The sequence below is a fragment of the Clupea harengus genome, chromosome 22, assembly GCF_900700415.2.
Source record: "Clupea harengus chromosome 22, Ch_v2.0.2, whole genome shotgun sequence".
NCBI lineage: Eukaryota > Metazoa > Chordata > Actinopteri > Clupeiformes > Clupeidae > Clupea > Clupea harengus.
In genome coordinates, this window is record NC_045173.1 from 13,028,045 (window position 1) to 13,050,067 (window position 22,023).

General features: G+C 44.6%; 1 protein-coding gene across 1 annotated transcript; it reads right to left on the reverse strand.

Moving 5' to 3' along the window:
• Window positions 1-18,027: 18,027 nt before the first annotated feature.
• bambib (BMP and activin membrane-bound inhibitor homolog (Xenopus laevis) b) lies at window positions 18,028-21,267 on the reverse strand. The gene is made up of 3 exons (XM_012839754.3): window positions 20,496-21,267; window positions 19,495-19,779; window positions 18,028-18,974 (listed from the first exon to the last, which is right to left on the reverse strand). The coding sequence occupies exons 1-3, from the start codon at window positions 20,569-20,571 to the stop codon at window positions 18,547-18,549; spliced, it is 789 nt and encodes a 262-aa protein (XP_012695208.1). The 5' UTR covers window positions 20,572-21,267; the 3' UTR covers window positions 18,028-18,546.
• Window positions 21,268-22,023: the final 756 nt, after the last annotated feature.

Consider the following 22,023-nt stretch of genomic DNA (forward strand, 5'->3'; position numbering starts at 1 on the left):
TGGTGGAAGTAGTTCAACTGCAGCTCCTCTGGGCTGGGTAAAATGTGTGTCATGCCACCTCGACCTGTGTTGCACTCCACACCGTAGCAAGCTCTGACAGTAATTTATGCAGGGTTGCTTTCAATCTGAACGGGACGTCATTTGGGTAAAAACTGACAGGGAATGGCTGTGATGTTATTTAATGTCCACATGCACATTGTTCACTTCATCTGTCAGGTCACACTGATCAGTTAGCAGAGATGGCAGTGAGATTTATACTCTGAAGTTCCGCATGTTACAGCCTTCACACTGATCCAAGCCAGACACCTACTCCATTAACCCCAGTTGTCCAACAGAAAAACACAATATCAGGCAGAGTACCAAATTATATCAAAAGAACAATAATGTTGCCATTAGCTGGGAAAGAGCAGAGCTTTTATTGGCTTGGATCAGTCATCACCTCCCCTGTGTGTGTGGTTGGGGGGGGGGGGCGCAGCATGGGGATGGAAAATGACATGGTGGAGACATGCAGCATCTCCCCACCACTCTGTGTGTGGGATGGGGAGCTGCTCCGCTTTTTCACTCGTTCTCACAAAGGCACCCAGTTGCCAGGGCTTTTCACGGTTATGGCACTCCAGACCAATGAAAACAATATGCCTGCACAGCCACGGAGAGGCAGGAAAATAAATTTTGCAGTTCCTCTGCCCTTCAGCCTGGCCCGCCCCGCCCCCACCCCTCCCCTCCTGAGAAGACGGCGAGGGCAAAAGGGCCTACACTGTTCTCATGATTTCTTCACATAACACAGAATCATGTCAAGGGGGAAAAGGAAAAGAAACAAATTAAAGGGGAGAAGAGGAAAGGGTTCTGGTGAATAAATAAACTCCCTCCATCATTAAAATAAAGAAGTAGAAGAAAAAAAGGCAAAGAGGCCTCACCGCTCCCAGAGGTTTCATAGGTGTGGTGATGTGCCACTGGGTCAGATGTATGTGTATTAGCCGAACATTCTTGGGATTTTTCAGATTGAGGATATATAATTATTAACTAGTAGGATGACATTCCTGCCACAAACCTTACTCACTGACACTGGCTTAATGTTAACTAACATACCATGCAGGCCACAGAGCTTAAGAACATAGTTTACTTGTGATGGCAAAAACAGACATTATTTACTTGTGTTCATGTCTGCTGAACACGCTGTGAGGTGTGTGTGCCTATGTGTCCTTCATGGGCCTCTGCTGTAAATGGGCCACAGAACTAAAGGGAAACACAGTCGCTTAATGTATATTTAAAAGCATTAAAAAATGTAAACAAAATATTCATAATCCTAATACACTTTTTGTTGTTGACTTAAATGTGTATTTTTTTATATAATTGTTTTCCCCTTTTTGCCCTTTTAATTACCATATTCAGTTCATGTCACTTTAAATTGAATAATTTTACACATCACTATTATCTTATTTTAATGAACTTTTTCACATTCCTAATCCCTTTGGACCCCTTTGGCTGCCTTGTGCTCTCTGTAAAGCATTTTGAATGTTGACAAGCAAAGCCAACTTTGATATCACTGTCAAAAAAAAAACTATTTTGGCACGGCAGACAGGGCATGGTGATGGCAACAGATCTCACAGATCTCCCTCTCTCTACCACAACAGCGTTTGCCCAGGCATGCTCACCTGAGCACCAAACAATGTCAACATTCTCCTGGTAAACAGGCACAGTGTGCTGTTCTGTTGCAGATATTCAACCCAGACAGACTTGTGTGAGGGCAGCAACTGAACTGATGTATGGAAGATGTTCACTGCTGGGAGAGGACATCAAAACGTACACACCACTACTCTGTGAATTAGACCACCAAGTGAGGGTAGGGTGAAAAGTGAAAGGTGAGAGGGTGAGAGGAAGAGGCGCAGGATGGTGGGGCCTGATCAGTAGCCTAGTGCTGCCTCAACTCTCCAGCATAAGCTCAGACACCTGCCAACAGTGAGGGGGGTACAGCTCAGCATGACAAAGCCCAGTGTATTCCATTTTCAGCTTTTGCAAGGCTTCTGTAGCATTCCCGGTGATGGAGCATAGAATCCCCCATAAGGAATCATGGTTGCAGTACATCTTTAGGTAACACTTAATTGATAATACCTTATACACAGTGTTTTTCCAAAGAACATATTTTACACAGCAATGTCAGTAAACAGAGTGAAACCCTAAACCTTGTCATTCATTAAGGGATAGAGGGTCTCTCTCTGAGACAGTCTGCTGAGTCTCTGCGGATGGAAAGAAAGCTTCTTTGCACAGATTATTGCCACCAACTTAATACTTGGTTAAATGAATTACAGCTGCTTCATTAATGTGGGTTTAGACAGGGTAATAATGTTAATTAATCACATATTTTGCAACAGTAACCATTTCCCATTGGTTTGCCTTGCCAGTGGGAGCACATGGGAATAATCATGGCTGACGGTGGCTCAGATCTGTAATGGGACAACACTGTGTACTGAGCAGCACATGCATAAAAAGCACAAGCCTCTCTCCTAGGTTTGTTGGAAAGACGTCTGCATGCACTTAAAATTCATCCCCTCGTCCGGTAGTACGTTTGGAACAAGGCACTTTTTGAATGAAATGTTTCCATATTAAAAAGGGAAGTTCCTCATAAAGCGTCTCTCTCTCTCTCTCTCTCTCTCTCTCTCTCTCTCTCTCTCTCTCTCTCTCTCTCCCACACTACCTTCAGTGCGCATACAACCTTTTCTTTATGTCACCCTGAAAGAAAGAAAAAAATACATAGAGAGAGAGTAACTCAGTCTTCCCCTTCTCTCTCTCTCTCTCTCTCTCTCTCTCCCCCTGCGTAACCACATCCTCATGCCACCAGACGATAGCTATGTGAAGTGGGCGGCGGGGCCCCCGGGGCTGTAGACCTGGTGGCCCATTTTGTGGTTCACCATCCTGCGCCTGAAGCTGGCCTTGCGCGTCTCCATGGCACCAGTGAGTCCAGGAAGAGTCTTGGGTCCTCTCTCAAGCCCCCTTTTGTTTCAGAGATGGAGTCGGAGTTGGAGCCGCTGATTGCTCTCGGGGCAGGGCTGGCGGCTGAAGGAGGGTCCGGACGGAGCAGGCTTGACTGTGGTGTGAGGGCATTGTTTGGAGCAATACGCTGGAGACGCACAGTCCAGACAGGCTGCAGCTTGAGCACTGTTGATGTGCTCATGTCTGACAAGGTCAGCAGTAAAATGGATTTTTTTTTTTTTTTTATTCTGGGCCATGTGGGCCATTGACTTACTCCTCAGAGTAGTGCATTGATTCAGGTTCAAAAGTAAACACGAGCAAAGACACTGTTGTTTTGGAATGTTTTCGCTTTATATCTCTCTTTCTCTTTCTCTCTCTCTTTCTATTTCTCCGTTTAGTACAGGCAGCATGCTTAGAGAGCATCTCTCTCTAACCACACATAAAATCATCAGACTACATCAATATTTTTAGAGACCCAGCAAAGACAGGAAAAGCACAACTTTAAAAATAAGACCTTGAATTCATTAAAAGTGTGTGACTGTGGCTTCAGGCTGTGTTAGTGTCATGGAGCTTTTAACGGCTGGTACGGGTGGCAGTTAAGAGGAGGAGTACGGTGAGGAAGAAAAGCGTGCTTTGTAGCGGCAAACACTCATGTAAAGGATACGGCTGTTTTCAGGGACCACAGCCATGTAGGAAATGAGCCAATGTTGTTTCCGCTGCTCATGCTTTTTTTCCCATAAAGGCTTCCAGGTTTTTCAGGATGCCCAGAACATTAAGAGAGCAAGGGAAAAAGAGAGTGGCAAACAGGGAGAGAGAGAGAGAGAGAGAGAAAGAGAGGCAGGGAAAGAGCAAGAGAGAGGGGGATAGAGAGAGGAGGAGATAAATGCTATGAAGAGTGCTCTTAAGTGTACCTTTGTAAAGATGTTATACTGGGTATGATTGTTGAATAAGTCAATATTGCAATCTTGTCTCCTAGGACCCATTGACTGAGACAAATGCTATTTTTGGTTCCTAATGGCCTATTTGGATGAAACCCATCAATGAGCCTTATATCCTGTAGGCTTATCTTTTTGCCCTATGATGCGGCTTCATGTTCGTCAACTTTGTGCCCTCTAAGGATTTAATTAAGCAACCACAGCATGAAACCTAGTCCCAGCCTACAGCCAAGAGGAGCACTTAATTGCCAAAATGCTTGATGGGCTGTCACATATTAAGTGTTTTCCAGCACTGGTCTATAATTACACAAATCATCAGGAAGTTTCCAGTGATTCCATGTTAACTCACATTAAACACATGCCATTCAAGGCTCTTATCGTGGTTGTTGCCGTGTTTGTGGTTGTGTCACTAGCAAAATCACCAAACTGTTTTTCGATTACAATGCTGTATGTGTTACACACTGAGGTACGTATGCTGTAAGAACACTATGACAGTACAAGCATAGTGTCAACCAAACCAAAACATACAAAAGCAAAAACAATCACACTCCTTTTTTCCCAATCTAACCTTTTTGTATTATAAGCATGTGACTGTTCCAGTAGGGGTTTGGAGAGACCTAAGGGAACAGTAGAATTGCATTTAAGATAAACAAACACGTAACTATTTTAGAATTTCCAAGCTTCCTGACAGAGTAGCAATAAATTTGGCAATTGGCATAGTTGTAATGCTTTAAATGTGTAGGTTTAAAGTGATATGAAGGTCTAACAGGTCTTTGAAGTAATCAAATGTCTTTAAATGTCTTTTAATAATCAGATATCATGGATACCATATCATGGATTAAGACTGGGAAACCCTCTGATCCGAACAGTCATTTTGCATCCATGACCAGGGTCCAGGCAGAGATTTGATCTGGTTACGCAAGCGTATAACCAAGGTACTGCAGTGGCTTTGTAAGCGCTGATGCGGTCCGGACAGACCAATTGGAGCAGAGGAGTCCCTGCCCTGCCGTGCCCACGAGCCTCATTAGATGTGCGAGTGGAGTGGCCCGGCTGTGATCTCTCTTACTGGTGTCAGTGCACAGACATTCTTTCACCCGCAGATCTAATCAGCCAGGGAAGTGGCACCTCCAGGTCTCCAGGGTCAGATAGCAACCTTTCCCCTCGGGGCCACCTCTGTCTGTGACCGTCTCAGGGCCCTCAGCCCGCCATTCAACAGGGCTTTTCTTCTCTCTCTCTCTCTCTCTCTCTCTCTCTCTCTCTCTCTCTCTCTTTCATTCTCTCTTTATGTTTTTTTGCTATTCCCTGCTTATGTTTTTCTTTTGTTCTCTCTCTCTTTTTCTGACCTTTTGTGCTCCCTGTTGATGAATTTCTTCTATTTCTCTCTATGTTAATTTAACAGATTTTTTTAAACATTTGTATTTAATCTTTGTAGTTTGAAGTAACAATCTCTCCACCTCTCCTGTCTTAACAAATGTGCTTCTCTATGGCATACCCTTGACTGTCATGTGTCTCGGTCTCTGGTGGCACCCTTTAGCCTTGCCAGATGTTGCACATAAATGAGACACCTCACATACATCACACATAGTGGGGGGGGGGGGGGGGGGAATGAAGAGTGGAGCATTTTGGTTTTTCTTCTCACCATAGACAACCAAGATGGTTAATAATTAAAATATATTGGATGCTATATGTTCAACCACCTCATCTGCAGAATGCAGGTATTGATTTCTCAAAGCACATACATTTGATTTTATTAGACAGAGAGCGAAAGAGAGAGAGGGAGAGAGATCTAAAATCACTATTGCCCATTGTCAGTGGTCAGTGAGATGGTGGGTTGAGAGAGGGAGGGGGAGATAGAGAGAGAGAGAGAGATCCACCTCTGCGGCCTGGTCATTGATTTTGGACCAGAGCTGAATTGTTGTTTGTCTGTCTGGAGCTCTGGAGCCACCCTTCTGATTCAATAATCAAGCAGCTGCCCTCTCCTTCAGAGCCGCTAGCGCAGCTCAGTGTGGTCAAGGCTCCAGGATGATTACTTCCCAACACCCAACATCACAACTCCTCTCAGCTGAGCTATCTGTCAAGCACACATTTAGCCATTCATCTGCTGTATTTGTGCACCTGTGTGGGAGCAAACACATTTTTTAAGGCAAACTGGTTTGTGCCTTTGTGACAGTATGACACAGTGTTGAGCCTCAGATTGTGAGGAGGCCCAGTAGAGGGCGCTCTCCTCAGCAGTGAGGTCTGGAGAGAAGTATAGCATCTCAGCCCACACTGTAGCCTTCATTTTATCTGTTCATTTGTGAAGCACTTTGAATTACCAATATGTATGAATTGTGCTCTATAAATAAACTTATCTTACCTTGCCTTCATAGGCTATGGGATAAGCTACAGACGTGCAGCTAACTTGTTATCATTTTAATCACAAGGGCTATATTAGCTATAGCATCAAGCATACAGAGGCTGCTGCTGTTCTAACCTAGTGCAGTTATTCGGAAATAATATAGAAACCATAGATATTAGTGTGACATACACAGTTTTTTTAGAGGTTTTTGTGAAGCTGTTTGCCTGGATTAGCAGAAATATTGATGTGTTTGTGCAGGCCTCGTAAATTGGACAAAAGACATAAACATCACTGTGGTAATTAATCCACAAAGAACCAGAGCTGGAGAGAGGTAAATAAATCAACCCAAGATGTGTTTGTATTGGGTTTTAAACAAATTGAAGGAATCCTGATGGAATGTGTGTCAAAAGGAGCCAACCAACTGACTGGCTCTCAATGGGAAAGAATAGATGAAAAGGTCACTACAATGACCTTTCCATGGACCCCGTCCTTGATCAGTTTTTGCTGATGATTAAAAGACTAAATAAATGTTGTTTGCATGTGTGTGTTTGTGTATGTCTGCGTGTGTGTGTGTGTGTGTGTGTGTGTGTGTGTGTGTGGGGGGGGGGGGGGGGGGGGGGTGCGTGCGTGTGTGTATGTGTCTGCCTGTTGTTGTCCCTATTCAATTCAGCATATAACCACATCTGACATGCATGACAGTAAGTGCTTGCTAATTACAGCTCAAATGTTGCAGGACAAGGTTCTGTGTCACCAGCTTCCCGGAACAATCCAGTGATTGTTGTGTGAGTTGATTAAGCAGACAGGGCAGGGCCGTTTCCCTCCAATTATCCCCATTTGCTGGAGCATTTTCATGCCTCCATGCCCATGACAGAAAGAGTGTGTGGGGGAGGGGAGGGGGTGCAGAGGGACGAGGAGAGAAAAGGAAAAACCAAGAGGGAATTTTTAAAAACTCACTTGATGGACACTGTGTTTCGAGGACACATTTTGGCTCCTTGTTTTATCTTTGGTACGTTTGGCCATGGAGTATGGTTTAGCTTTTCTGCTTTGTCAGCTGTGAACAGACAGTCATCTGTTTGTAGTCTGCTGCCAATGTGGAAATCACACAGGCTTATTGGAATTAGGGCTGGTTGACAGTTAGTTGATATTTACTTGATAACTGATAGATAGTTGAGTTAGGTGAAAAGCATTTGATAGTTTGAAAGTTTGTGAATATTTAATAAATACCTACTGATTGTTTACTAACAATAATGGACCTTTAGTCATGTGTCATAAGGAGTGGAAAAACAAACGTCTGCAATTTCTTAATGCAAAATGAAATTATATCAATGTTGATATAGTAAAAAAATACACCAAACTGTCATTCTACTTAAAGCAACAGAGCTAATAGCTCCTGTTCGTTAGGTTTGACTCGGCCTATAGCCACAGACACACGTCCCCTCCCCCCACCAGGCCCTGCCTCTCTCTCTCCCTCCCTCTATTTGTCCTCTTGCTTAGTCTCCCTCTTTCTGTGTCTCTCTGTCCCTTCTGTTCTTCTTTCTCTGTCTCTCTTTCTTTCTGTCTTTCTCTCTTCCCGCCTCCTCTCTCCGTGCTAGAGCTGGCCCACCGGCACAACAGGCCATTTATCTACCACATCCACCATAGGTGTCCATTTCAGAATGTTCCTGCCTGTCTGGGTTGTGTGGTTGCCTTTTTTTAGGCGAGTGTGCCCTGTCCTCTTCTCCCTTCCTCGTCTGTTTGTTTTGCTGTGTTGTCGGATCTTTTTTGGACGACGTGCATAATTGGCACGGACAGCTATTTGGCCCGCTGTAGCAAAGGGCCCGGGCACTCTGTGTTCTGGTGCCTGCTTGCCCTCGGGCCTCCTGAGTGAGGAGTTATTGAAGTGGAAGTCCTGGTGGGAAGCAGGTTTCCTTTAAAAAGCCTGTGTTCCTCTTGCGGGGCCTGTAATTATGTGATTTACAGCCAAAGGGGCTTTTTATCCCGCCCCCCCTTTTCCCCTCCAGTTTACCCACCTCAATTTTTGCAGTGACATCCTTAAGTCTGCTGCTGGCCCAAATGAAAGAGAATCAAATGAGGAGACTGGAATGGAAAAGGGGGGGGGGGAAGGGTGGTCAAAGGCGGTAGGTAGGTGGGTGGGTGGGGGGTTGTGGGGGGGTTAAAAAACATCACAGCTACTACCACTTAAGGGCTAAATATTTCCATCTGTTTCTTCTAATTTGTTATTTTTTCCTTCTTTCCTCTTCTTCCTATTCCTCATCCTCCTCTTCCTTGCTCCGTCCTTCCATGCTTACATTTGCCCGTTGTTTAACTGTTGTTGAGTTTGGGCGCATGGAGGGGTGGCACCTCATCGAACTCAGCCAATCAGAGTATGCTTGTCTAGGTTTGCCTCTGGTCTGTGGCTCTTTGAGCTAACCGCTCCTGGTCCACAGATGGTCCCGCCGTAATGATTTTTTCTTTACCCATTAGCTTTAATAGTTGTTTATGGCAGTGAAATGCAGGAATGTGGCCCACTTAAGGCAGGGTGGGGATGGGACGGGGAGAGAGGGGTAGCAGGCATTAGCCGTGCTGCATTAGCTCCTCAGGCTGCTATTGGCCACATCGATATTGAGAGGTCTCATATTATTCAGGTTAGGACTGACCAACAGCATGTAGCACAGACATGCATTAATGGCCTCCCTGTTCGTGTATTACTCAGACACAAGATGTGCAGGTCATTCTTCAAATGTGTACATTTCAGACAAGGAGACCTTACATCTGGTGGAATCCAAGCGACATGGAATTCCTTTTGACAGGTTGAGCAATGCACAAAGCCCAACTCAGTCTTGCTGTCTCACTTCACCACACTGAAAGTGAATTTAGCTATTTTAGCTAATTTAGCTAATTTAGCTTTAATCAGGTCCTATAACTGCATGAATATGGATACTATGTTTCATGTTTAACCTGGACAGAGCACCAGAAAAACAAACCGGCATTGAGGACCACATCCACGCGTGTTGTGAAAACTTAGCCTTCCTGTATACAGCCTCTACAGGCACTACTGGTGGTACCTTGGCATGTCTCTAGGTCAGAGTAAACCCCCAGCAGAGGACTCTTTCAGCCCTCAATACTTTGTGAATATGGTGCTCTACTCAGGCAACCTATGACTTCAGGTAACCTGTGAATATGGTGCTCTACTTAGGCAACCTATGACTTCAGGTAACCTGTGAATATGGTGCTCTACTTAGGCAACCTATGACTTCAGGTAACCTGTGAATATGGTGCTCTACTTAGGCAACCTATGACTTCAGGTAACCTGTGAATATGGTGCTCTACTTAGGCAACCTATGACTTCAGGTAACCTGTGAATATGGTGCTCTACTTAGGCAACCTATTACCACCTATTTGTCATGTTTTGTAGCCTGGAAGGACATAAGTAGCACAAAAGGTTTGAAATGTACGATGCACTGGACTAACATGAACTTTATTAACTTAATTCATTCATTTATGCAAAACAACTAACAAGTTCCAGTGCAGCAGTTGTACAGGTGCCATCTAACGCCATTTGTACCCGAGGATGTGCCCGGCCCTGTGCCCTCGAGAGCAGGGACCTGCTGGAGGAGTCTCCGCCCGCCAAAGGCCCTAATGAACTCCAGGCGCACCGTAAAAGGACCGGGGGACTCTCTTGTGTACAGTTGGCGATGGCGTTAACACAAACCTCCTGTTCGAACCAAATAAAAAGGGGCCCATCTCAGAGACGCTTTATGGAGAAAGCGGCAGGAACAGCCTCTGATTCATTCGTCGAGAGAGCACGGGGAATGCTCTCCGACTCATCCACTTCTGTCCATTTGCCTAAGAGCTGCAGATGTTCTTGTTCACCATTTCAAGTACATATAAAAAAAAATAATAATAAAACAGCACAATGACTAACTGCAGCAAGAATGAGACAAAACAATCAAAAAGATACACATTTCACTGTGTTGAGAAAGAAACGTTATTGTGAATACATCCCGTCTTTGTTAAATTACTAAGATCCCTGCTGAGAGGGCAGTCTGATAACTCAACACAACAGCCTCGAGTGTTTGAGTCGCGCTCAGGAAAGCAGACAAAACTGCAAACAGATGTCAGCTAACTGCGATGGACCTGTTTGTTTTTACATCGCAGCCCTTTGGCAGACTGGTAACAAACGGAAAGCTGTATTCGTTTGCGGGGTAACCACAGTCATCCACCGACTGGGATGCCATGTTTGAAGATACACAGTAAAGCGGTGGCTGGCAGAGATAATTGAATGTGATCTTATTAAATGACTTAACATACCTTTGGGGAGAGTAGACTTTGTTCACATACATGCAATCTGATCTCTGCCTACTCGAGAAATGGCCATCATTATATATGATTGTGAGTGAGTTTGTCAGCATCTTGCTAGTTTGTCAAATATGGTCAGACATTGTGTATTTATGTACACAAAGCTGGAGTGTGTGTGTCTGTGTCTGTGTGTGTGTGTGTGTGTGTGTGTGTGTGTGTGTTTGTGTGTGTGTGTGTGTGTGTGTGTGTGTGTGTTTGTGTGTGTGTGTGTGACCACTTGCCTGCCCGAGCAGACGAGTAAATTCACCACGTCACACGTCTGCCTCCCCTCGCCTACCCTACCTTGAACAGCAGGCTCTGCTCAGGTGACGCACGCTTCCTGCTGTGGCTTTGAACTCTCAACTGTCACAGGAGCCTCGCTGCAGACAAATAACAGGGGCGAGGGCTCAGGGCCGACTCCTCCCTCCCAACCCCTGCCTCGGGCGCAGCCTAAGCCGGCCCTTTTTCTCTCCAGACAGCCTGGCACATATTTAATTATAGGCCTGGGCCCGTGCTTCACATTTAAATGGAGGGAAGAACTCAGTAAATGCAGCACAGAACAGGAGCCTCCAAATGGCAACTCCCACGCAGAGATACATCACCCTGACACACAACACGCCAAAAGCAGTCTACATGAACCGCTCCAATATAAAACCTCACTTAATGCGGAGGAATAATCTAGCTATATGTAGTGTTTTTTTTTATTAGATTTGTCGCTTATATACTACTGTTGCTACTGTTCAAGGTATTGATTTACTTACAAATTCACCTGGACAATTGTGCAAACACACTCTCTTATTCACGCACACACACACACACACACACACACACACACACACACACACACACACACACACACACAAACACAAATACAAATGCAAACACGCACACACACACACATACACACACCTGATGAACCACATTTTCTTTTTAAATGCAAGTCTATGCAATACATCTGTTAAACAATCCCATCGTCTCAGTTTATAAGGAGCAAGTTTTCAGAGTATGAATGACAAGAAAAGTCAGGAAGCAGAGGGTGTCAGCAGGAGCCAGGTTGTACCAAAGCAGACATGATCCTGTCACTGGGTTATTTGGGAAATGTGCCCACGGTGCGTCGTAAAGACGCGTTTGTTACAACAAGCTGTCAGAGGAGAAGAGATGGATGGCCTTTCTAAGCATCCAGACAGACACTTGACTGAGAGCCTGTCACAGTTTCACCGAAACCTGCTTTTCTTTGAGAGGCCTGAGTGCTACACTCACATCCATCTCTCTTTCTCTTTCCCCAACTGTCAAAATGCAGAAAGATGCCATGGAGACAACTTTAAATTTGTCCTCTTCAGACTTGGCGATCCATTATTTAACTGCTGTCCACTGTCTGAAACAACACTGTTGACTCCCAGACAGAGAACAATGGAGTATTGAGTCAAAATACAATAAACCATGAATATTTAGGCCCAACGTCACATTTAAAGCCAAAAAAGGGGCACAAAATATCATCCAAAAATACAGCATGCAGAATAGTTTTCCCTTTGTCCTGTCTAGAGTCTGTAACTTGCCTCTGAGATGAAGTACTGTAATCTTGGCAAGGCTTTGGAGATGACTTCAAACCCTGCAATCGGCCAGCTCCATAATTAGACGCACAGAGCAGCCTGTTGTGAAGCTCTGTTGTGAAGTACAGAGGACTGGTCAGAAGCCCTATTTTGAAGGCTAAATTATACCTCCGCACTCAGGTACATTTTCCTCCTTTTTTTCTTATCTTTGCTGAATCATTCATTTATATCTATCATCTAGCATTTTGTTTCAAACTTAGATTTGTTCAAAGGAGATTGTATAAAGGAGGTCGTGTAAAAACAATTGCTTGTTATAACTTAAATCCTTTTATACACAGGTTTATTGTAGTTGATGATTCACGGTATCCAGATTATACTGTTGTTAGTATGCTTTTTTGTATGCGTTTGGTTCCAGGCAGCAAAAGTTTTGGTGATTTGACTGGTACAGCATACCACCCATATTTTCATTTTACTGTGGAATTATGACAATCTCTTCAAAAACACGAAGGAGAGAAAAGCCTGGTGATAAAAAAGAGCTTGGCGAATGCCCCAGCCCCATACACGCTGAGATGTATGCAGACATTATTTTCTTGAGAGAAAAAAAAATCCACCTTTAGACCGAGCTAATCCCATTAGTGTGCTGATAGAATCTTTTTCCTGTTTCACATGCCCAGTGACATTAAAACCAGCTGAATTCTTCGTGACCACAGGGCTCTGCTCACTGGGGTGACTGTGATTACCTACATCATCAGGACCAATTTCAACCTATGGTTAATTAAGCACTCAAACGCGAAGGGGGGAAAACAATGGATGACATTACAATAACAAAAAAGTCTCTTTCTTGTCCAGGCAGAAAGATGTCTCTCCCTTAGCACATACTTAGTGACTTTAAATCCACTCGGTGATATTGCTGCTTTTTCTTTAAAGCCACTTTGCTCAGAAAAAGGAATCATGTTTAATCTTCCCTGACCTCCTTTTGATCAAATGACTCCCTAAACAAATAAAGCAACAAGAAAGCCAAACACATCAGGCCGGCTTACATACTTTGCCTTGGATCTGGGAGGCATTCCCCCTAACTCAAACCAAATGTGAAGAAATGAATGGGAATGTTTCAGTAAGGGATGTCCGACATCCGATAGCCCCTCTCACAGAGTACATTCAATCGCCCCATATCTGTGAGCACTTAGCATATCATTCGTACCCGTCATGAATTTTGCACAATGTTCTGTACTGTGTGCGTTACTTCTGCATGACCCTTCTGATGCACAAACGGACTCCGGGGCTGTGTAGGAGAGGCTGAGGCCATCTGCTATGAGCTCCGGGCTGGCCCATCATACCAAAAGCATTCCCCCATTCCCCCATTCCCCCGTCCAACTGAGAGCAGAGCCGAGCACTCTGCACAGAGGCACACACTCTACCCTGTCATTAAGTCCTCCACCACTGGAATCCACTTCAGCTCATGTGACTGGGAACTGCAATTTTATGTCCAGGGTGCATGTGTGTTTGTGTGTATGTATGTATGTGTGTATGTATGTATGTATGTATGTATGTATGTATGTATGTATGTATGTATGTATGTATGTATGTATGAATGTATGAATGAATGTATGTATGTATGTATGTATGTATGTATGTATGTATGTATGTATGTATGTATGTATGTATGTATGTATGTATGTATGTGTTTAAATCTATCTGAGTGTGCAAACACTTTGTGCTCACATGCAAGCCCACGTGTGTGTGTGTGTGTGTGTGTGTGTATGTGTGTGTGTGTGTGTGTGTGTGTGTGTGTGTGTGTGTGTGTTTGTGTGTGTGTGTGTGTGTAAGGCTGATTTTAAGCTGTAGGTAGAGGGCTGTATGTACAGTAATTATTGTGAGCATGACAGAACATGATAGGAGAGCATGTCATGTCATCTTCAGCTGGCCTCTGTGAAGGAGGAGTCTGCTTTGATCTCACACTGCACTTCTCCACCCCGCGCCTCAACACCCCCCGCTCCTCCTGAAGATCACCAGAGCTGCCTGACAACTGGGAGTTTTTAAGGGCCAAACAAACCGGCTTCCATAGTGGGGAAAAAAACATCCCTCCAAAACTATTCAGGCACCACAGCTCTGCATTGGTGCTCTATAACTGGTTATTTATGGAAAATGGAACATGGTTCAGAACCCAAAATTTCACCAAAAATCAACACAACGGCGTCTTTTGAACTAACTTTTTTTGTCAGTAATCGGCTAATCATCTAATCGTTTGTCGGTAAACGTCTAGGTACCTTTTAACCCAGAGGGAGCTTAATGTGAGCTCACTGAGACGCTGAGGCGTGTAGCGCCGTGGCGGATAACACAGGGGGCTGTGCAGCTGCCGTCTGTGCTTCCTTAGGCGAGCCAGCCGACTCCGACACCAGCCGGTCTGAGAGCAAGCCACAAAAGCATGGTGGAGTCCCAGCCTGAGCCGTGCGTCGTGAAGGAGGGGGGAGTGGCGGGGGAAGGAAAGGAGGGGGGGGGGGGGGGGGGTATGGCCAGGCAGCTCTCTGGGCTGTTTTTACAGACACTGCTCCCAAAATGAGAGGGTTTTTTGACAGGCAGGGCCGGACAGGATGCCTTTACGAGTCGGAGCGCGGAGTTGTGGCCTGCTGGAGAGCTGTGGCCAGGCTGGGGGAGGCCCCTTTTGTAAACAGCGACATTGTTGCTCTTCTGCCGTGGTGAAGGCATCTGTTAAAGGACTGGAACGTGGTGCTTTGCCGTGGGGGCAGAGAGATGTGGCGCGGTGGCCATCTCTGTCATTTTCGTTCTTGCATTTGAGACTTTAATCGTCATCCCTTGAAAATTACAGCTGTGAAAATCACTCCCTTGCCGAATGCAGAGGAAAGAAAATGAGTGGCCTCGCTAGAAGAGGGGACGAGCTCCTCTTCCCTGCCTGTCATTGTCCAGCCAGTTCGGCAAACATATAATTACAGCAGACATCATGGTATTAAAACAAATTTCCAAAACTTTTAGGTCTCACCAATTTAAAAATTCCCTTCTGTTGACAAGTTGTACAGTGAGGGAAATATAGTGAGTGTATGCAGGACATACAGAAATGTAAATATGACGATTGTCTCCATCTCTAACTACCACCACCCTGTTGCTCTGACTCACTCTACCAGCATGCCTTACAGACATCATCTAATTGTATAGTTACTAATACAGTAATGTGTTACTGTCTAGCTCCCACAATTGTTTTAGCCTCTGAAACATCACTATAATTAACATTAACTACACTCTTGTAATCGTGTCAAATCATCAAAGAATGATGCTGAAAGACTAGTCTCTGCTGGTCTCCCCATGTTTACCCTGTACACTTCCTCTCTTGTAATTCACTCTTGTAAATCTATTGTCTCAGTCACATGGCTGACTGGAGCCAAATTCTCTGTCTTTCTTTCTTTTTTTTTTTTAAGATGTTTTTCTCTTTATGGGCATCTTTCCCTCACTAACATCAGACTGACCATATCTCACCCAGATATAATCTGTTCTGATGTGAGGCTGTGTTCGGGTCGCAGTAGCGCCATGGTCCACTCATACTCACACACCTCTGATCACCATACAGCTTAGCAGCTTCCAGGCCACACTGTTGCCACGGCCTAGACAGACAGGGTCAGACACAGACACACAAGCACACACACACACACACAGAGACACCCTGCCCCCCATACCCTCACACAGGCAGACACGCTGGTTACCTCAGTTATGCCTTATGTTTGTTACACAGCTTCACCGAGAACACACGTTAGACGCCATTACGGCTCTCTTCACCATGTTTGCTCTGCTTATACATTTGAGGCTGTCAAAGTGACTGCTGAAGCCAGTGCAAGCACAACAAATGGGCAACACAACATGGGCAGCGCAACATTGGCAACCAAATAATCTCTCTGATGACATTTGGGTCTGTCTGACAATTCAATCAGGAGCAGAGGACAAGCCATATTCTTTCTGAAAGTAGCCTTTGTGTCTGCGGACACGACGATGCCAATCACGTCCATGTACCCTATTATCTCTGGCTGCCAAACACTGCTCTTATCTGTGCCTAGTGTTGTGTTTTGTTGTGCTGGTTCCCCCGGAGCGGCGCATCTGTCTGGCCCCGTGCAGCGCAGCCCAGCGCAGTGCAGCGGCTGTGGGTGAGAGAGGGCTCCCTCCTGCCCTTGAGGAGTGGAGCCGGCGTGTACTCATACAGTAATCCACATTCCTCACACTTCAAGTTCAAAGTGCACGCTCGCTCGGCTGATCAAGATTCGCCAGAGCCGAGGATTTTCAGGGAGTTCAGAGGCAGAGGCAGAGGCAGGGGGGCATAACGGCTTCACAGAGAGGGAGAGTGTATCCCCCCCCCCAAGAAAACGAGCTAATACCCCATACCCTATGGGCTCTTTCCCTCCATAGATCTCTCATGTGATCTGAGGACATAAGTGTGATAAGAACGAACATGTGTTTTGAGAACATGTCAGTGGGAGCACTGACAAGCCCCTTACTGTTCCAGTGCTGCATGGAAAAGACAAAAGTTGGTTTTGTCTCGTAGTTTCTTTAATACATCCTCTTTTTTGTCTTTGGTGGTTTTGGAATAAGCCCCAAGAAAGTTTTTTTTTTCATTCCATTTAAAACTCTTTGAAATAAGTCAGCAAGTCAGGGCAGGCTGATATTCCATATGCTGCCGTATAGGCTAGAGAGGTTACTGAAGAGGAGACTGGCTCAAATATGCTTTTACAATGACTTCTTAGTAGGGGCATGTTCCTCTGATGTATCCAAAAGAGTTAATACATCCGATAGCAAAAATCATATTAGGATTTACACTAATCTCAAAACTGGCAAATTGCTCATCTACAAGTGCTAACAAGTCATGTATGAACCAAAGTGGAAATGGATGAGACCATGCTCAATGTACCTTTCTATTCTGCGAGTATGAAATGTGCAGACATAATCGTTAAATTACCAGAAAACCTTTCAGGCTTTTTTTTCTGTGGAAATTGCGTGCTATGCTGTCAGAACAGATTGTGAAACCACCATTTTCTACACTAAAGTGTATCTTTCATCAGATGGGTCAAAAATAGCCTTGCTACACCGCCTCTTCACAGGATGTTTATGCAAACTGAAGTCGATGTCCTTTCTATAGCTATATATATAAAGTTGCAATAAAATCAGGTTTTCTATCTTGGTTACACGTGGAAATGCAATTAATTATGCTGTAATCGAGAGGGTCAGGCGCAACATCAGTTTGTCAAGCTTTGATGTGAACCAGAGACCAATTCAATCTGTCATTTTACTAGAGGGCAAATCCCACAGTAGCACTAAATGTGTATAAGTGTCAGATAAAAGGAGAGAGAGAGAGAGAGAGAGAGAGAGAGAGCGATGGACAGACAGCAGGAGACAAAACGCGCAAAGGAAAAAGTGAGAGAGTGAGCTCCTGTGGCCTGGGGGAGGCTCTCTCCGCTGTGAGTCAGAAGACGTGTAGTGCTACTGTAAAACAAGACATCAGTGTAATAGCTTCCACACTACTCCAGCATGCCCCACAGGGCCTCTAATGATTTCAAGGCTCCAGCAGGAGCGCATAGAGACAGTGTATAGGTAAATGAGAGCGTTTCTGTCCGACGTGTGTGTGTGTGTGTGAGTGAGAGTGAGAGTGAGAGTGAGAGTGAGAGTGAGAGTGAGAGTGAGAGTGAGAGAGAAAATGTCAGACTGTGAATAAGCAGATGCAGTTGGCAGAGGACCACCCTCTCGGCATGTTCAATATTTTTGAGTGAGCATAAGGGACACTCCCAAACTATTTTGAAAGCGAGCTAGCAGTTAGCCATGTCGTCATGGAAATTAATTACACGATGATGTGGGGGAGCGTGGTTATTGAAAGAAGAGGGAAAGCTGCTGTGAGAAATGCAAAAAGAACTGCAACAAACTCAAGCACTCGTCTCAGACTTATTATATATGTATATATACAAACACATACAGAAATCTTTACACAAAGATCAACTTGAAGATATTACACAGGAGTGGATGCACACATAGAAGCAACACATTTCCTCTGTCATGGAACTGGAGTTTTCTTGTGCCCTGCAGTCAGTCAGTGTCATTTTCTTAAAGCAAAACAACCCAGTTTTCTTTTTACAAAAGTGCAACTTTTTACAACTGTAATTTGGGAATCCTTCAGTGATTACAGAGGAAGATTCAGCTACTGTACAGTTGACTTCTATGCTTATGAGCCACAGCTCAGGCTCCTCCAGATCCAGCTTCTGTTTTCAAGTATAAAGTGCCTCTAAAAAGCCTTAACCGTATGGTTAAAATTTCCGGAAGTTCAAAGTTTTTGTTGTCCTTTTTTTAGTTGTCTCTTTTTCAGAGAACCTAAAACAGTCACAGATGTAGACAAGCCCCATCTCGGTCCAGCTGTTTTTTTTTTTTTTTTTTTTAAAAAGAAAAACAAAAGAGGTCACACAAACTCCATCTTGCCCCGGCCTCCGTATTTCCCCCAGTGCACCAGCGAGAGTAATCGCTCGCCAGCCAGCTCCGACGACTGCCTCATCTTGTCGCAGGTCAGGCAGCAGTTCTCGTGGCCCGTGACGGGCACCATGCACTCCAGGTCCAGCTTGGCCACGTGGCCCTTCTTGAGCTGGTGGCCATGGAAGCTGTAGTGCAGGCGCGACAGCATCTCATGCCGCTGCTGCCGCAGGCGCCGGCTCTCGCTGCGCAGCATGCGGAGCGCCAGCACTATAAGCAGAACCAGGATGAGACCGCCGGCAATGGGCACGGCGATCACCGCTGCCCGGAACCACACCTCCCGGCTGGAAGGCACCTCCTGGACGCGTGCTACTATATGACGGCCTCCACCTTCCGTCTGCTGGTTCCGGTCCCGCCGGTCTGGAGGAGAAGAGAAGGGGGGTGAGAATGAGAGAAAGACACACAAGGTTGTGGCGGGGGACCTTATGAGGGACATGCCACAACTTAACAAGCAAGAGAGGAGAGCAGGAGTGAGGAGGAAGAATGCAAAGCAGAGGAGATGTAAGGAGATGAGAAATGGAGAGAGGAGAGGAAGTATGAGTAGATGGTCTAGAAAGAGAGGAAGGAGACAAGGAAACGCTGCTGAGAAAAATGCAGTTCTGGCAGTGTGTGTGTGTGACCTTGATGTCACACTTGAAAATAGTAGATGAGAATAGAACCTAACAGCTGACCTGTCAAAATTCTACTGAGGTAAAACTAGGAAAAAAACAGGTGTCTATTAGATTGTCTATTGTTCTATTCATTCTATTGCTCATCTCCACCCAGGTCAACACCTCCATGTTCTTTTCTTTTCATTGTTTTTTTACAAAGGTGAAGAAAGGCCTCACATGCAAGATAAATGTGACTACGCAAGCGAATTCAGAGCAACAGGTATCCATACCTAAAGTTTCTCTCCTGCCGTAGGCCAGGTCTTGAAGGCCTCTGTAATTGCACATGTCCTCATGACAGCACTCTAGTGTGGAGGAACCCCGGCCAGATGTGTCCGAGGCCGCGTCTGAGCGACACGCGTCATCCGAGTTCGGCAGGGGATTGCTGCAGCCGTGAGAGAGCAGGGAGCGAGGGCTGCTCGGGTCCAGACTCCGCGTAAAGCAGGCGTTCACCTCTGACTTGCACATGTAGCCAGTGGCCACACAGTGTGGAGCATCACAGTAGCACCTTATTTCTCCTGTGAAACAGAACGATGGATCTTTAAGGGAGATAATGATCTAGGCAGCACATAGTGAGTGAGGAGCTAATCAAAAGAACACAGAAACCATTTTATGAACACACAAAGATACATCAGGAACACTGCGACTGTGTAGTAAAACATTATTCCAAACAAGAGCCTTAAAAAGAATATAAAAAGACATACTACACAGAAAACAGTACAAAAAAAATCATATTATTTGGAACAAGCACTTCTTCGTCAGTTTATGAAGGTCCTGACTGGCAAGTCTCTGCCAAGTCTCCTTGCTTCTTCTCACTGACCATTTTAAAAGTATCTGACCAAGTACATTCACTACGGACTCGCAGGATAGAATAGTCAGATTTCTTGAAATGATGAATTTCTGCCATATAAAGCCATAAAGAAGTCATATCTGAAAGGCATTCCGTTACATTTTTTACATTTTTTCAGCATTAAGAATTTGGATAAGCCATAGCACAGGGTATAGGCTGAAATAGGCTTCGCAGGCTTCGTACTTGACAGACCCCACAGCAACAACTATGCTGTTATGCGCTCCAGGACAGAAATCCAGAGCGCAGAGAGTGGGATAAAATGCCACTCGTTTTGTCAGCCTCCTTTTTTGTAATTTTTGTGTTAAACAGTGTTGAAAGCATGTCAACAAAACGATAGAGCGATAGATGTGGAGATAAAGCGGTTATGGTGTATCCAAGACGAACCTTTCGTCAGAAGAACAGCCATCGCACAAAGTTCCAGTTGTAACCACATGGAAACGATATTAAAATGCCGATCCATTTGTAAAAGGTTTTGTTTCTAAAAAGATTTTTCCTTTATCCAAACTGTAGGAGTACCTCGCGATGCTAAGATTTGTGTTGATTTACGCATACACACAAACTTCGAAGAACAACTGTCTCTGGCATTTTACAATCATATCACATCGACGCTGGAGAATCTGAGAATCGTCAACTTTTAGATCGCTGTAATGTCCATCGCAGACGCTACAATGTAGTAATTTTCAATAGCTCAATGAGTAGTCCACAGCTTAGAGGCATTCATCTTCAGAAATGCCTTTTGATGTTCTCAAAGTCTGTTAGATTCACAACAGTAGCTCCGCAAACGTCCTGGTACTTCCGTGGCACTGGTGCAAAATAAGGACAGCTCGGTTGAGCGTAACGTCAGCGCATAGTTGACTTCAGAACCTGCTTGTCATACTCCCCGCCTTTCAAGAAATTCATTGGATTGTGCATACTTGCATTTGCATGAATGGGCCTGCCGTTTTCAGAATCTTGTTTCAATGCCCGAATGGGAATTATAATATTTGGTCTTCTTTAATCAAAAAACCTACAACAATGACAAAAAAAAAACCATCTGCACCCAAGTAATCAGAAAGTTAACACCTTGCTTTTCTACACTGAATAATGCCACCTTGTTTAATCTATCAGCAGAATACCTACAAATAGCCACCAACACTATTTTACACGCAAGAAAAAAATAGGCCACATACTTTAATTTTTTTTGCTTAACCAGTGTAATGTAACATTTGGTGTTCCTGAGCATAATGCATAGAGTTACAGCAGAACTGTATCTATGATTATGCTACAAATAATAAATTGTTAAAAAATAAAAGCAGTTTACAGTTCCAAACATTTTTAGGAGCAGTTTAAAATTCTCCAGATCTTGCGTAGTAAACATAATTTGTTTTCCACAGGGGGGCGTACGGGGCAAATGTACGAAAGAAATGCCACGGAGGAGAGTTGCTGAGCGCAAGGTTTTCCTACTTTAAAGATCGTCCCTTTAAGGCACATTTTAGTATCATTTTTAGGTTGTGCTCCGCAAAACACTAGCCTGTTTCCACAGGCAGTTCAGCATATCAAGTAAATATAAGGTTTAAATGATCATGTATCTGCAAAACCTTCAACACAGACCACTGTAGGCTCTATTGCACAAAAGTAAAAAAAAAAAAAATCCAAGACTGACATATGTTAGAATAGTCTTTTATTCTTATATACTTTAAGAAACCATATACAAAGCTATGCCCTTCTTCCCACCCCGTCAGTCTAATGCACTGTGGCTGGTGGGAGCTTGACATTACAGCACTCATCAGGCGAGAGGAAGAAAAACAGTGAGTGCAGGGACTACAGAAGACATGGACATGGAGCAGCCCCAAAGCCACACAGTTCCACTACCGTATAATTTTGTTCATCATATAGAAAAATCAGATTCGATTTTTCTGGAGACACCCACATT